The 17,319-nt window shown below is 37.8% G+C and overlaps 1 protein-coding gene across 1 annotated transcript in view; it reads right to left on the reverse strand.

Annotated features, from left to right (window-relative positions):
• Window positions 1-1,306: 1,306 nt before the first annotated feature.
• The window catches only part of GTF2B (general transcription factor IIB), a 32,975-nt gene continuing 16,962 nt past the window's right edge, over window positions 1,307-17,319 (reverse strand). Inside the window, exons 3-7 of the mRNA XM_042952661.1 lie at window positions 11,093-11,226; window positions 7,074-7,220; window positions 6,812-6,941; window positions 4,291-4,572; window positions 1,307-2,310 (exon numbers count right to left, since the gene is read on the reverse strand). Coding sequence (XP_042808595.1) covers window positions 2,177-2,310; window positions 4,291-4,572; window positions 6,812-6,941; window positions 7,074-7,220; window positions 11,093-11,226 — 827 coding nt within the window. The 3' untranslated portion in view covers window positions 1,307-2,176. The remainder of the gene's footprint in view (window positions 2,311-4,290; window positions 4,573-6,811; window positions 6,942-7,073; window positions 7,221-11,092; window positions 11,227-17,319) is intronic.

The following is a 17,319-nucleotide window of genomic DNA, read 5'->3' on the forward strand; positions in this document are numbered from 1 at the left end:
TAACAGCCTTGAAGCAGATGGACAAATAAGGAGTAAGTCCCATTGAGCTAGAGAGAACGCTAGAGGGGCCAGAGGCCAAAATGTTGCATTGCTGTGGATTGCCCCCCTTCCCTAAGTGAAAATGTTCTAGTGGTCAGATGAAATGACTCCTCAACAGGGTCATTAACAATGCATCACTTCCAAACACAGCTGTCCTTATCAAGGACACACATGCTCTGAGGCCTGGGGTACGAGGAAAGAACAAGTGACCCTGCTACTTTAGCTCTTGATGAGGTACTTCTTTCAATATCTGCAATTGAGTTAAACAGATCAAACCATCTGGGTGGCGTAGAGTTTTTAAAACTAGAATTTTATTTTCAGAGGTTATCTACCAGAATATAAATTACATCCCCCAAATATACCTTCTGCCCCCAGATTAATCTTTAAAATCAGTTCTACTGATCTAAGCTCTTTCAATGGATAGAACACAAAAAATAGAGCAAAATGTTGACACAGCAGACTGGTAGGGGCTAGGTTTTTTAATCCCCTTTATGCTTATCTCCATTTTTCTAGCCAGTAAAATGAAAATACTAATCATATTAGTATACCTGAACTGCCAACTATGTTTTAAAAATAAAACACAGCACAACAGCAGGAAAGAAAAAAATACCAAAATACCGGTGCTCACTCCTAAGTGGCTTCTGGGTGCTATCGTTATGCATTTTCCAAATGTTCTATAATGTGCATGTACTTATGATAATAGCAAAAATGACTATTTTAAGATCTAGTTAACTGGTTGCAGCTTGCAGTGAAGAGTCTTCAGTGGATGGGAAGTTTTGTGGTCAGTCGCTATAAACTGGGGAGAACAGAGGGGAGGACCCCTGCTCTCAGTCTGTACTTGGAAAAATGCAGAGGTGCAGTGCTGGGGACCAAAGATGGGGGTGCCGAGGGAGACACTGACTGACCTAAGATTTCTTGTCCTGAGTTTCATGCTGGGTGGGATGAGTTCTGCCTGGAGTCCTCACGAGCCTTGCGATCCCGTATTTGGTGACAGTGTGCTTGCGTTTACTTCTCTGGTGTTCTCCCCCGGCTTTGAGTAGTGCCGTTTGCGTGTCGCAGATTTTGTACAAGGGAGAAACAGCATTTGTCTTCCTGGCCCAGCAGTCATCCCCATTCCGTGGCCAACAGAAACGAGAGAAGGTCTGATCCTCTAGAGGCGCAAGCCCCTTTTTGGACTAGAGTCTGAATCCCCCTACTAGGCTGCAACAGGAGACGTACTTCTAACCCGGTGCTAAGCTCGTTACGTGTCAGAACTGTACACCTGCTCTGAGGCAGTGCCGTCTACAGTAGTGTGTGTCTAGCATGGATTCGAGTCCCCTTGTAAGCTAGTTGGTAAAAGGGCAACATTTTATTGGTCTTTGCTTACAATGAACACCTTCACATCCCAATCACCTACAGGGGGCGTACTTACTAGAAAAATTACCAGACATTCCGAGGCCCAATAACCTCCATTTTAAATATTCTTTATATCAGTAAGTAAAAATAGTTACAAAATGGTAACATCCAAAAATTGATGTTGGTAGGCCAACAGATTTCATCTTCTCTGCTCCATAAGCTCACTGAGGAAAAACACAGGAATGTTTTTATATCTCTCAAGCCAGTGCCTTTCAAGGTCCAGTTCACTTCTTACTGTTCTATATGTACAGTTAAGAATTCACACAGGCCCCCCGATGTTCTTGATGTCAAAAGTGGTTCCCCAAACCTCTGACTTTGTTATACAAAAAAACACCTAAATCTATAAATGGAAAAAAACAAAACGAGAACCTCTATCAGCTTTATTAGCTGCAATGATATGCATTATTTGTAATTATAAATTACATGTAACATGTAATTATAACAAAAACTTTAGTTTTGAAAAACGTTTTATTCAAGAATTACATAATTTCAAATATCTTCCAAAATACAGTTTCCTAGGTTGCTACAAAAGAAAGCAAATTCAATAAGAAATTTAAATCATTAAATATGTTTCACTAGTATATACATACAGAATGCCAAGCAATTAATATTTAGCCCTGGAATGCGTACCATGTCTTTTGTTTTTCCTTATTAAAGAAAGGCTCAATCCAGCACTTGGTATAGGCTATGTACAACAGGCCGAGTTCAGTGTTCACAGGAGTTTGACATCAGCTGCCTCGATTTACAGCTGTGGTAGTTTGTCCACAGGGGTGTCAAATTTGAAGTCTGTAGGAAACAGATCTGGAGCTCGAGGATAGATCAGCCTGTAGGACTGTCTGATTGTAACATCAGCGACACCAGCAATATCTCCAATTTCTAAAAGACGGAAATCAACATATTAAGGATAACTTCCATCCTATCTCCTTCCACTACCTGCATTCCAGTTTGTGAGATACGGTAATATAAAAGCCACAGTGAGAAAACGAGAAATGTTGATTTTTAAAACCTGACGATGGAAGTCCATACGAAGAGGCAGAATGGAGGGCTACAGTTAGTAACAATAATGAGGTAGGAGCCCTTATTACATCAAAGGGCTGTCACAGTAGTAGGAAAAGATTCACTAGATGTAAAACATTGGAACAATGCCCAGGGCACAGCACCATGAGTGGTAACAATTATACTAGCCATAGGATCTAGTATCTAGAAAGACAGGAAGTCTTTCTGAGGATCCCGGGAGTAACCCATGAATACATTCTTATGAAGAAACTCACATCATCATTGCTATTTTTAAAAGTTCCTCTTCTAATTAACTTCTAGTTAATTCTGTTAAGAGGTTCTCTGGTTAAAAGGTTCAAGCTAAAAGGGAATCGTACTAGAAATAGTTCCACAACCTCTTCTGTCTACTTCGTACCTCAGATAGTACACACAGCTACTTGATACAGCTGTACGTTCTAGCACAATGGGAAGCTTCCACTCTTGCAAACACAGAACACTGAGCACAGGGAGCTCACGAGTATTTCTAGTGTACAGTAGATCCACGTTTACCCTTCAAAGTCATTGTCACCTTTCTTCCTTTTTACTAAAAAGTCCCAAAGGACTGCCACTTGACAAGTATTGGGTTATAAATACTTAAACGAAATGGAGTTTTAAAAGACAGGCTTTAAAACAAACTCATTTTACCATAACCTTTCCACAGTTCAAATCATAAGGTTTTACGAGTTTTCAGTGTGGATGCCTGCCATCACTGTGCAACGAGCTAATTGTAAGTTTCTTATCCTCTAGACACAGATACCAGTGAACGCCAACCGGCCGCTGGGAAGGGAAGAAAGGGGCCTTAAAAACAAAGAACTTCATGTAACAAAGTGCCAAGATCAATATTTCTGTGTTGATTAGAACAAACTTTACAAGTAGGAATAAAGGTAAGGACAATCTGCTTTGCTTCAACTTCTCAATTTTACCAGAAGACTCAAAATTTCCTTAAAAAATATGACTGGAGGCCAAAGGGAACAGATAACCAATGGCTGGCTTCCTTCTAATCATTCTTCTATGTGATGTATTACTTTTATTAATATAGAAACATACGGCCTAAGCTGAGGCGAAAGGCTGTTCTGAGTAGGGTAGTACAGTCATCGCAGCAAGGAATTTCGCTACCTTTTCAATTTTGAACTGACTGCTCCTTTTTCTTTATGCATCTTTTTAAGGATCAGAGAAGTAATTGATGAATACATGCTTGTAAAGAAATTCACTTAGGACTTCTGTTTGAAAGTTCCCCTATGACAGTAAACTCAAAACTGGCTTTAGAAGGCTGAACTACTGTGCTCACTTTGGCAGCACATATACTAGAAGGCTGAACTACTTCTATCAGGATCTTCATTAAGAAAGTGAGTAACATATGAAAGGAGAAAGAGAAGAGGCTTCGAGGAATGTTACAGCTGCCGATCAGCACAAATTTCCCATGTGCCGAGCTGTGCGGGCCACGCCGGACAGCAGGAAACAGGCATGGCCCCCACCTCTCAAGATATAAAAAATTTTGGTTAAGTTTTGAGGGGAAAAAAGAACTATTCAAAATAATGTTTAGGTGGGACAAAAACAACTTCTAGAAATGAAAAATGGACAAACTCAATTCTTAAAGTGAATGGGAACAAAGCATGTCATACACAGAGTTACAACTCCACAAATATTTTTGTTTATGAGCCACTTAAGAAAATGTAGTATTTTGCTTGTCAGTTTTGACTCTAAGAAACTACCTCTTAAATGTGGGTTTGGGACATTTACCTGCTTTGTACCTAAAATGGAAATACAATGACACACTAAAACTTCAGTTTCATCACTGCCCTTCCTGAGAAAGAATCCTACCTTTTTGGGTCCTCTTCTCAGCGGAGGCCTGTGAGGCCATGTAAATGGCTGCCGCTGCCACAGATATCGGGCTCCTTCCAGGAACCAAGTCCAATTCCACAGCTTTACGGGCTATGTGTGTAGCTGCCATCTGTACTTGTTTAGGAAGACAAAGGTTGGAACAAAACCTGGACATGAAGTCCCCGGTTGTAATCAAATCCACACTGGTTTCTAGAGCTTTCAAAATAAGTTTAAAGCATCGACCGATTTCTTTCTTAGAAATTCGTGACACGGCACATATTTCTGAAAAAAAAAAAAAAAAAAAAAAAAAAATTTAAATCCACATAAGTCATATGGTTCACTAAAAAATCATTTCTGATTGTAAAATATATTCTATTTGCAAAAATGCAATTATGCTTTAAATGGCCTGATTAAAAAATGGGCAGGGGATCTGAATGGATACTTTTCCAAAGACAACATGCGGATGGCCAACAGGCATGTGAAAAGATGCTCGACATCACTAATCATAGGAAAATGCAAATCAAAACCACAACGAGATATCAGCACATGCTGGTCAGAATGGCTATTTTCAAAAAGACAAGAAATAGCGAGTCTTAGGGGAGAAGATGTGGGGGAAAGGAAACCCTCATGCACTGTTGGTGGGAATGTAAATTGGTGCCACTATGGAGCCCCTCAAAACACTAAGAACAGAAAAACCGTATGATCCAGCTATTCCACTTCTGGGTATTCATACAAAGAATACTAACACACTGATTCAAAAAGATATATGCACCCCTACGTTCAATGCAACATTATTTACAAAAGGCAAGAAATGGAAACTATCCAAATGTCCATCAGTGGAGAGATGGATGAAGAGGTGCTATATAAACACGATGGATACTACCCAGCCATAAAAAAAGAATGAAATCTTGTCATTTGCAACAACATGGATGGGCCTAGAGGGTATTATGCTAAGTGAAATGAGCCCGAGAAAGACAAATGATTTCCCTTGTAAGTGGAATCCAAAAAAACCAAAACAGACAAATGAAACAAAAACTCATGGATACAGACAGCACACTGGCGATTACCAGAGGAGAAAGGACTTGGGGAGTAGACAAAACAAGTGAAGGGAGGCAACTGTCTGATGATGGATGGTAACTAGACTTTTAGTGATTACTTCATAGTGATTACAGACATCAAATTACAGCTGACCCCTGAACAACTCGGGTTAGGGGGTGCCAACCCCCAGCACAGTCACAGCTCCACAGAGAACTCTTTATTCCCCCAAAACTTAACTACCAATAGTGTATTATCGACAGGAAGCCTTATCGATAACAGTCAACACTGATTTTGTATACGTATTATAGACTGTTTTTATAATAAAGTAAGCTAAAGAAAATATTAAGGATATTATAAGAGCAACTACAGTACTATATAAAAAAAAATCAGTGTATCAGTGGATGCACACAGTTCAAATTCGTGTTGTTCAAGGGTCAAATGTATAATACTGTCCACCCAAAACTCATATATAGTATACATGGTGTGTATATATATACATGCATGGTATACAACATACCATTTTTACTTTAGCTGTAAAGAAGTCTTTCAAACAAGTTAAATGTAGGTTCTTAATATCTCAAAATATTAACTTCTCTGAAATTTCAATTCAAACAAGTTAAGTTTCTTCTAATCCAAACTTTGTTGATATTTATGTATTAATCTGTTATAAGAAGTATGTCTATCACGGGAAAAAAAAAACAAAAAACCTCAAAGCTAAAGCGTACTTCTCAAGCTACCCAATGTCACATGTACATGCAACCCCTGGGATTATAGGCATAATAACATGAGATCAAATATTCGACCCTGTTATTCTAAATACTAAACTACCACTTTCAGACCAAAAGCCTTCGTTTTAGTTGTAATAATAAAAACGATGATGATGATAAAAGCCACTGCCGCATCGTAAAGTACTCACTGATGAATGAAAGGTAATGAAAATCTTAAGCTAAAACGAACTCTGGAGGGCAAGTCAGTGTGAGCGTCACAGCCAATAGGCTGTCATGTATTCGTGACTGCAAACTGGACAAAAATACGAGTTCTCCCAAAGCCTTCAGCTTAAGTGTAAAAGTGCAAATTGTAAACCTCGAGAATGTTTTCTAAGGCCTGATTCCCTCACCTGTAGAGACCTGTGCTAGGAGTGGAAATGGTTTTCCATGCATCAAGGGTACACGCTTGGTAACAAAGGCTTACTCTGGCCTACGAAGCCAGGCCTCAAAGCCCACAAGATGAAGTCAGTCAGAAGATCTCACGAGCAAAGAACACGGAGCTTACGTGGACTAGAATGACTAAAACAGCTGGAAAAGAACATGGCTAAGATCTTCTGTCAAGGAACAAAATAAGGAGGCATCTGGAAATGATACAAAGATGGATTACTGGAGGTAACCAGGAAGACATGACTCAGCTACGTAGTGTCAAAGCTCCTTGACTTCAGTCTGTTACTTTAACATAGAAAACATTTTTATCTTCGCAACTAAAAACTTACCTTTAAATGTCCTAGGAACCCCTTCTTGTCTACAGGCAATATAGAGACAAGCGGAAGCTATGGCATCATTAGCTCTTCCCTTCAGGCTCTTCTGTTCATACACTTGCTTGAATAAATTATTTGTTCGATCCTTTAAAGCAAAGAAGCGAAGTTTAATTAACTCTAGGCCATTTAATTAGTTGCAATATCAAAATTTCATATGTTCATTAAATTATGCTAAGTCAATGCCAGAATGGCTTAAAGAAGACAGACAAGAACTTACAACTATATTTCGAGGGAGGTTGATTCTGTCTGCCATAGTAGTGATTTCTTTGAAAGCATTCATCATTGCCCGATCAGAACTACTCATTGTTCTCCGATTTTGGTACTTAGAATTGCCAAATTCATCAAAACTTGCAGCTCCTGTACCCTGTAAAACAAAGTTTTATAACTTTATGCAAAAAAAGTTTTCAAAGAATGAACCGACATTTCTAAGAAAACATAACTTACATGATCTGACTCCATATGCCCAAGAAATCTACCCTGTGGCTCCTCCCTATTCCTTAGTAGAACAAATACCAGGTTAAGATGGTTTAAATGAGTATCTGTGAGAGAAGCCAATAACACAAACTGTCACATTAACAGACCTAGGGAGAAAAATTGAAGGATCTTCTCCAAAGGTGCTATAAAGGCAGGCAAACAAAATTCAAAAGCCATTTTTCGAGAAGAACTCGCAAAATACTACAAATGAGTGGGTGGTGCTTATTAGAAAATCACTCCTCCAGGCTTAGGCCAGAACAACGATTAATGGAGAAAAAAGGCATGCTCTGTTTTACTGTGCTTCACTTTACCGCATTTAGCAGAGACTGTATTTTGTTATTGGGGTGGTGGTGGTGGTGGTTGTTGTTAACAAATTGAAGGTTTGTAGCAACCCTACATTGATCAAGTCTCTTGGCACCATTTTTCCAACAGCATTTGCTGACTCCAGATCTCTATGTCACATTCTTGCAATATTTCAAACTTATTCATTATGGTGATCTGTGATCAGTGATCTTTGATGTTACTCTCGTAATTGTTTTGGGACTCCACAAACTGCACACTTCTAAGACGGGAAACTTAATAAATCTGCATGTTCTCACTGCGCCACTGAGCAGCTGGTCTCCCCACCTTTCTCCCTCTCCTCAGGCCTCCCTATTCCCTGAGACACAATACTGAAATCAGGCTAATTAATAACCCCATAATGGCCTCTCCATGTTCAAGTCAAAGGAATAGTCCTATGTTTCTCGTTTTAAATCAAAAGCTAGAAATGTTAAGCGTAGTGAGGAAGGCATGTCAAAAGCTGAGACAGGCCAAACGACAGGGCTCTTGTGCCAAACAGCCAAGTTGTGAATGCAAAGGGAAAGTTCTTGAAGAAAATTAAAAGTGCTACTCCAGTGAACACACCAATGATAAGAAAATGCAACAGCCGTATTGCTAATGTGGAAAAAGTTTTAGAAGTCTGCACAGAAAGTCAAACCAGCCACAACAATCCCCAAAGCCTAATCCCAGAGCAAGGCCCTAACTCTATTCCTTTCTATAAAGGTGGAGAGAGGTGAGGATGCTGCAGGAGAAATTTGGAAGCTAGCAGAGGTTGGTTCGTGAGGTTTAAGGAAAAGAAGCTGTCTATAGTACAGAAAGTGCAAGGTGAAGCAGCAAGAGATGTAGAAGCTGCAGCAAGTTATCCAGAAGATCCAGCTAAGAGAATTCATGAAGGCGGCTACACCAAACAGATTTACAGCCTTCTACTGGAAGAAGATGCCATCTAGGACTTCCATAAACTTAGTTGATAAAGCAGCTGCAGGGTTTGAGAGGACTGACTCCCAATTTTCAGAGAAGTTCTACTGTGGGTAAAACACTATCAAACAGCATCACAAGCTACAGAGAAATCACTTGTGAAAAGGAATAGTCAATTGACAGAGCAAACTTCATTACTGTCTCATTTTAAGAAATTGCCAGGACATCTGGGTGGCTCCGTTAAATGTCTGACTCTTTTATTTCTGCTCAGGTCATGATCTCACTCACGGTCATGGGATCAAGCCTCACGTTGGGTTCTGCGCTGACAGCACAGGGCCTACTTGAGATTCTCACTCTCCCCCTCTCTACCCCTCCCCTGCTCACACATGCACATGCGTGTTCTCTCAAAATCAATAAATAAACTTTAAAAAAAATTTGCCACAGTCACCTACCCTTCAGAAACCATCAACATCGAGGCAAGACCCTGTACCAGCAATAAGGTTGTAACTTGCTGAAAGCTCACATTATGGTTATTAGCAATACAGTATTTTTAAATTAAGGCATATGCATTTTTTTTTTTTTACATAATGCTACTGCATACTTAATAGACTACGGTACAGCATAAGTATGACTTTTATATGTACTGGGAAGCTACAAAAAGGCATTTGACTCTCTTTATTGGAATATTTGTGTTACTGTGGTGGTCTGGAACCAAACCCGCAGCATCTCTAAGGTATCCCTGTACTAGGAAAACTAGCCAATATAATGTAATTATAATTACATAATGTAATTAGACAAAAATTATATTAACTATACTGGTGTAATTATTTTAAAATTAGGCAAGAGAAAAATTAGAAGTACTAATTTGAGAAGGAAGTGGTAAACGATTTGCAGGTAGTCTTTTTATATACTTAGAACACTCAAAATCACTGTAAAACTGCTAAAAATAATAGAATTCATTAGAGGCAAGGTCAAAATGAATAGAAATCAATAGCCTTCATACGTATAACCAAACAGAAGACAATGAAAAACAAAAGCGCCAATACAAAACAACAAAAAAATACAAATATCTAGGAATCAACTTAAACATTCAAGACCCTTATGAAGAAAACATCCTCTGAAGGACACACATGACTTAAGGAAGTGGAAAAGCATACTATGTTTCTGGACAGGAAGAAGTCTACTTTCCCTAAGTCAACTTGCAAATAAGTCTAACCAAAACCTCACTGAAAATACCAACTTTTTTTTTTTAACAAAGTGATCCTAACCTTTAAATGGAAAAGACTAGTGAAGAAAATGCTAAGAAAGAAGAGCAACGAGGAAAAACTAATACTACTAGATATTAACACAGTGTGGTGTGACATGTGACTGACTAGGCCAGGACAGAATGTCCAGAAATATTCCCAAATACATACAGAAATTCAGTGTATGACAAATGTAGCATCTTAAGAATTTCTGCAGGGTAGGCATAAACAACGGTCAAAGGATACAGGAGAAAACAAGTGATAGTGGTTATCCTGTTTTTGACAGGGAAAGAGGGTTGTGGTGGGAACTGAGTTTGGGGGTCAAGAGAAAATTTATTGTGTTCTTTTTACATTTGTGTATGAGTCATGTATTTCCTATTAAAAAACAAACACTAAAAGAAGTTACAGTGTCCATTAGCTGTGATCTTAGATTTTAAGATGTCCTCAGTATGCTTTTTACTCAGCCTGTAAGGCTAAAGCAAATGCAGAAATCACCTACTTAAGATACTATCAGCTTTTTTCAAAGCCTATATACCACTTTTCAAATTTTATATGTACTTTATAGAGCATGAAAAAATAATTAATAACTTGCCTTTTCAGAACACTTTCTTAAAAATAGACTATGCAGTGGTATAGATGAAGTTCTGAAACAGCATCACTTGATTAGTTTTCTTGAATATTGCCCCCACTACTTCCAATTCAGATAAAAGAGCAAAAAAGAGCCAGGTTGCCAGACAGATTACACTACTGCCTTATCTAATAGCAGCCACTACCATTTACTGAATACACACTACATGTTGTTATAAACACTTTACAATACGTTCCCATGTAACCCTCAATGTTTCTATGAAGTACTCTTACTCTCACTTCACTGCTGAGGAGTGTGAAGCTTTATACGTCATTTAGGTAGGTCATAAATTCACCAATATTAGAAAACAGGCTATGCTGACCTACAATTATCTTAGGTAATGTGGGGGGGAAAGAAAAGACATTTATAATATTCAAGGAACATATCAATAAGACCTCATAAAGATCATTCTACATTCAATTTTTGGGCAAAATGTGCTTCATGAAAACAAGGGCCTAAGATATAAAGACTGTAATTTTGATCTGTGTGGAAGATATGTGTAAGGGAATAATCATTCCACAACAGTATGACTGGTAAATCTCATTCTCAGGTCAAGATTCCTCACGGGGCAGTGACTGATACTTTTGCAAAGTTTCCAAAACCCCCAGGTCTTTGGTTAGTCCATACTTGCTACTTCCTGTTGAGCGGATTTATTACCTTGCCAATCATGGTTGACAAATCTCCGTCACTCAGTAGAGGATTCTGAGAGTCTCCAACTCGAGATGGATCTTTTGTTGCTTTATCATTGCTGAAAGTTCTCCATTCAGACCCCACGTCAATAACTCGGTCACCTAAAAATACAAGCACAAGTCTAAATAGGATCTACTGAACACTCTTTAATGCCCAACTCAGGCGCTTTTATTCCTAGGAAATCTCAACATGGACATCTAGGCTCCAGCTTAAGTATCAGGTCTCAGACATCTGTCCTAAAGCGTTCCTTTAACTATGATGCCAGGCCAATAACCCTTTTTAGACATTATGCTTTGATTAGTCATATTCTAACTTTTGGAAGAAAAAAGTATTAGTCAAAATAAACACACACAGCAAAATAAAGCTATTCATATGTTATACAAAGATAAATGTGATTCAAAACCAAAATTTGCAAGGGACATAGAAAAAACCAGAAAGCACTTTTCACAATGGTATTAATGCACACAGTTTCATATAAAAAAAAAAATTAAGCTTTCATGGGAAATGTTTTGCAAAGAACTAAGCTGAAACTTATGTTTTAGTAACTACTAAATGAAAAAAATATTTCTGGCTAAATAATTTATACAGAGTAAAATGTTAAGCCTAGAATTAGTGAGAAGAAAACCAGGTAGGTATTTTCTTTTTAAGCAAAGGGCCAGTGGTAAAATAGGTCACGCTAGGAAACTAAATAGGAACAGATTTGGTTGATCACTGCTTTGGGGGGAATGCTCAGTAGCTCGTAACATCTCCACAGCGACAAGAGTTATTACCACTGAACAGCTGCCCACGCTAGTCACTGTGTAAATGTTCTCTGTTAATCCTTCCAGTCTGATAAAGGTAGGTACCACTTTTACTGCCACTTTAGAAATAAAATTTGTGTAAGATGACACAACTAGAATGGAAATGTGCAACTGATCCCAAAGACTGTTCTATACTGGATTTGTAAAACATGAGCTTTTCCACCAAAGTGTGACAAAACTGAGAGCAGGAACCAGACCATTTTCAATGTTGCCTAAAGAGAAAGGAGAAAGAAATGGCAGAAATTAGTTAACTCAGCAATTAAAAGAGCTTCTGGTGACAGTCAATTAATATAATGGTTACGAGCACAGACTGTACCATTTGCCACTTAGCCTTGGACAAATCATGGCATTTCTCAGCTTTAAATCTCCCTAATAACCTCACAGTCTAAAGATCATAAAGATTAAATAAGCCAAAACAGGTACAGCACCTGCATGTAAAGTGATTAAAAAGTTCAAGGTGAGTGCCTGATATTAGCTATCTACTACTAGGAAAATGAAAATAGTTTGACACATCTTCTGACATCTCCCTCCTTTTGAGACTTTAACAGTAGCAGAGTGCTCCGCTACAGGTATATGACCAGAAGGACAGCAAAGAGAAAAGAAGGAAGGAACTCAACGTAAACTCTGTTAAATCCTCTGAGATACTGTCTATGTAGTACATTAATTAAAATGCTTATGAACCAAGTATAGTAATCTTAATCTAATCTTACTGCTTTATTTAAGGACGGAGGTAAATGTGCAACAGAATCATTCCTGATGGTTCTGGAATAATTTATATTTCTTTGAACACTCAAAACACTTGGGAGTAACCAGATATCACTTGGACTATTTCCTGTTACAAGGGAACTGAGATGAGAGGCAGGGTCCCCATCTGCCCTACCCGTATGTAGTAAGAATGGCCAAGGAAAGCAGAAGCAGGCAGATCAGTTTATAAGGCAACTTCAGGAGATGAGAGATTGAGCAGGTGGCCCCAAATAAGAGCAAAAGAAGGTTAAATGGATGGGACTGTCATGATGGATTTTTCTGCTTCCCTCTCAAAAAAATAAACATCACTAAACTTGGGAAGCAATTCTAATTATATAAATTAAGATTTTAAAAACTTACCTGAAAGTAACAAAACCTGTAATTATGGACTGAAGTCTCACTGTAATACTAACTAAACAAGGTCTGTATCTCAGAGACCAATTTAAAAAGACTGATTTTTCTTCCTTTTCATAACAGAATTATAATAATGCCTGCTTACAAATGTGTGTGTGTGTGTGTGTGTGTTTGTGTGTATGCAAAACAAAACTACCTGTATTCTCAACACTAGGGAAAGCCACTGTAAATATTTTGGTATATATACTTTCTGCCTTTTTAATTCATGTGTATGTTTTTTCCTTAAATTAAAATTAGATCATATTGTGCCTGTTCCATGAAAAGCTCTGTTCACCAAATCCACATCATAAACACCAAAACAAGATTTTTTAAACAGGTCAGCCCCTTTAATAGCATCTGACAATTAAAGGGATACTATGATGTCTCCACACACTATATCTAACTTTCCTAGTCAAAAAACAAAAATACACAAACATGCACATAACAAAAAACTGTGGCCTTCATATCTGGAGTTACTTGCAAAAATCTAAGTTCAAATAAAAACTCAAATGTCATCATTAATTTGTTTAATGAATGAATTAAGAGAACACGGTATATGAAAAGGCAGGTAGGTATGCTCACATCTTTTTAAGTCTCTCTAGAAATCTAAAGATGAAACATCTTGGCTAAGACTTTATTTCATACCATTTTCCTTTTGGCCCCCCAAAAACCTACCAAGAGTCTCTTTTATTGGTTGCTTTGCACTGCCTTTAGAAAGACAAGATGGATTAGGGAAAAAAGGGGGGTGGCGGGAGTTGGCCTAGGACAGTATAAATAGAAAAGCCAGAACCGGGTAGTGATGTAATTTTTCCACATACGTGGGAACAATCTACATGACTCATTCAACAATCTGTGATTTGTGCTAAGAGACATTCCCTCTTTTTATATTTTACTGCTCAAAACATAGCATTTATAAGAAATAAAATTTCCAAAATAACTCAAATAGCACATCATGAAACTATAACTAGAGCACCAGATTAAGTGCACGAGTAACAAAATAGGGCAGACCATTCAGAAAAATCAGAGTGCATAAAGGATTTTCATTTGAAGAAACCTAAATGAGGCAGCATTTTAAAAGATGCTCTGGAAGGAAACTGCAATACAGTCTTTTCAAGGGTAAGTGTATAATCAACCTTCAGCAAAGAAGCCTGCCAATACACACACACACACACACACACACACACACACACACACACACACACAACCTCCCATATCCTTTAATGTTCCACAAACAGGAAAAACATAGAAATGTTTACCAGTTATGTTCTCAACCAAACACTAATTTTTGTAAAATGAACACGAGACAGAAAGTCTCATACAAGAATCTTCACAGCAGCATTACTCATATTAGCTAAAAACTGGAAACAACCCAAATGTGTGTTAACAGGAAAATGTATACAATGGGATATCCCTCCACAAATAAACTACTGATACATGCAGTGATGTAAATGCATTTCAAAAACTATATGCTGAGCCCGAAAAAAGTCAATTACTAAAAAAAATAATAAAAAATAAAAAATAAAAAAACTACTATATAATTCTAGTTATAGGAGGTTCAGGGGCACCGGGGTGGCTAAGCTGCTTAAGCGTCTGACTCTTAGTTTCTGCTCGAGTTATGATCTTGCAGTTTCATGAGTTTGAGCCCCATGTAGGGGGAGCCTGCTTGGGATTTTTTCTCTTTGCCTTTTTGCCCCTCCCCTGCTCACATGCTGTCTCTGTCTCTTTCAAAACAAATAAATAAATAAAAATTTTTATAGGAAGTCCAAAAACAGGCAAAATAATCTCTGAAAATAGAAATCAGTACAGTGGTTGCTACTGGGCTGGGGGTGGGGGGCAGAGGTAACAGATTAGAAAGAAACATATGGGAACTTCTGGGAATGGAAGGAAATGGTCTAAACACCTTGATTAGTGTGATTATACCAGTATATGCAGTGTCCAGATGTCAAAATGCAAACTGTATATCTGGGATCTGTGCATTTTACTGCATGCAATTAGACCTCAATAAATTAAAAATAAAAATTCGCTCCCACCATAATATTGTTGATTTTGAATTAAGTCACACCAAACCTATCCATGATTTTGTGAATAACAATCTTCTTGGACAAGGGAATATATATACTCTTTCTCAAACTCATCTTTTAGATTATATGTATGTCACATTTATGACTAGATCTAATTTTTTTCTGTTAAAAATCTCATTTTCTAACTAGTAATTGCTGTAATATTTTATATGCTTATATTCAGCCACTTTTAATAGACTATTAATTTTTAAAATTTGATCTGAATATTCTAGATATAGAATCTCATCAGTGGCAAAGAACTTGTTCCCCTTCCAATGTTTAACTCCCATTTCTATATTATATCTAAAGCGCTTGTCAGAACTTTCAAAACAATGCCTTTGATTTAAAACAGAAATGTCTCCAATATTTCAACATTATGCAGAAAAGTAACAGGTGAACTGAAATAGTCATCTATTAAAACATCATTCTACTCCAATGCAGAGTGTCTTACATTATTAAGAATGTGTTGAGTTCATTAAATGTCTGTCATCTTAGCAAACCATAGCATTTCTTACCTACTATCTTTTTACATTATAAAAGCGAGCCATAGTTGTTTGTGGGTTATTATTCTTCTAGTACTTATGTGTTACGATAAATTAAGTTACTCTGGAGTAATAAGTAATTTCAGAAGGTTAGCGGCTTAAAATGAAGATTTCTTTCTTATTCATACCACATGTCTATATAGGGGTAGGACAGCTTTCTATGCCATCCTTATTCAAGATGATAGAATTCCTGCCACTTGAGACATGCTAGGGGGAAGGGAATGTATTAAGTTATGCACTGACTTATATATACTTTCCAACAGTAACATTTCCACTCACATGTCCTTGACCAAAGCCAGTCAAGGAATGATGCTTAACTCTGGAGGGGATGGAAACATAAATGTGCCATGTAGCTCAGAAGAGAAGAACCAGAATTATTAGCAAATAATCATCAATGTTCTTCCACATGACAATTAGCAAACAGAATCAAGCACTGTATTTTGTGGGATTTATGTATAAATTCATTAAAAAAAAAAAAAGATTGCTCTAGGACTTCCTTTTTCTGCCACACAACAAACCAAGGAATCAGAGTTAATTTTACTGGCTGATTATTTGCAAGTCTTGACTAATAACATTTTTTAAATGTTTAAAAGATACATTCCCCACTGGTGTGTGGATTGACTTGCAACCCTAAGGGTCTTCTGGTACAATGTAACGTTTTCTTCTATTGTACCTTTAATACTTTACAATATTCACCTGGATCTTCAAGTAGAACCATAATGGCTATCTTGTCTTTACCACTTTCTCATTCACTCTTTATAGTCTCAGGTTTCTTCTCTGCTTTACTGATCCAATTTCCTAGAATGTTGTCAGCTAATCACTATCTCAAACAGTTTTATTGTGTTTGTTTCCTTGTGCTATCTTATTTCTTTCTGACATTTTAAAAAACTTATTTATGAGAGCGAGCAAGCACACACGTGCAAGGGAGGGGCAGAGAGAGAGGGAGAGAGAATCCCAAGCAGGCTCCGCCCTGTCAGCGCGGAGCCCAACACGGGGGCTCAATCCCACAAACCATGAGATCATGACCTGAGCTGAAATTCAGAGTCAGGTGCTCAACCGACTGAGCCATCCAGGCATCCCTCTGACAACATTTAATAGAAATATTATGGAAACTATTTCACTGATCACAAAAATCATTTATTTTCCATAACTTCCTTCTAGCGAGCTACATCAGGAGAATTTTGTTCAGTCCGCTGGATCACTGCTCCTCTTCATTGTAATAATCTGTCTTTAGAAGCTCCATGTGGACTTTTGTGCCTATTCATCCTGTACTCCTGTACTAAAGAACTATCAATCCATGTCCAGTGGTGGTGGTCATGTTGGAAAACCTCCCAATCCACCACTACCAGTAATTCTGTCTCTCTGCATACCCACAGTCCCTAGCAGTTAAGATATGACCCAAATAAAATAAATTCCCAGTATGACTCTACAAATTTATTAGGAAGGATACAGGCAGGTTTGTAATTAAAGCAAAAATAATAGTGACTTAAAACAGGCTATAACTTTCTCACATTAACAGTCCATAGTTAATAGTCATAGACTAGTGTGACCCAGGCTCCTCCTATCTTTTTAATAAGCCAGCTTCATCATGATGCGATTTTCCAGCCTAATATGGCTGTTGGTGGTTCCCTTTATCATGTCTGCATTCTAGCCAG

Source organism: Panthera leo, chromosome C1, assembly GCF_018350215.1.
Source record: "Panthera leo isolate Ple1 chromosome C1, P.leo_Ple1_pat1.1, whole genome shotgun sequence".
Taxonomy (NCBI): domain Eukaryota; kingdom Metazoa; phylum Chordata; class Mammalia; order Carnivora; family Felidae; genus Panthera; species Panthera leo.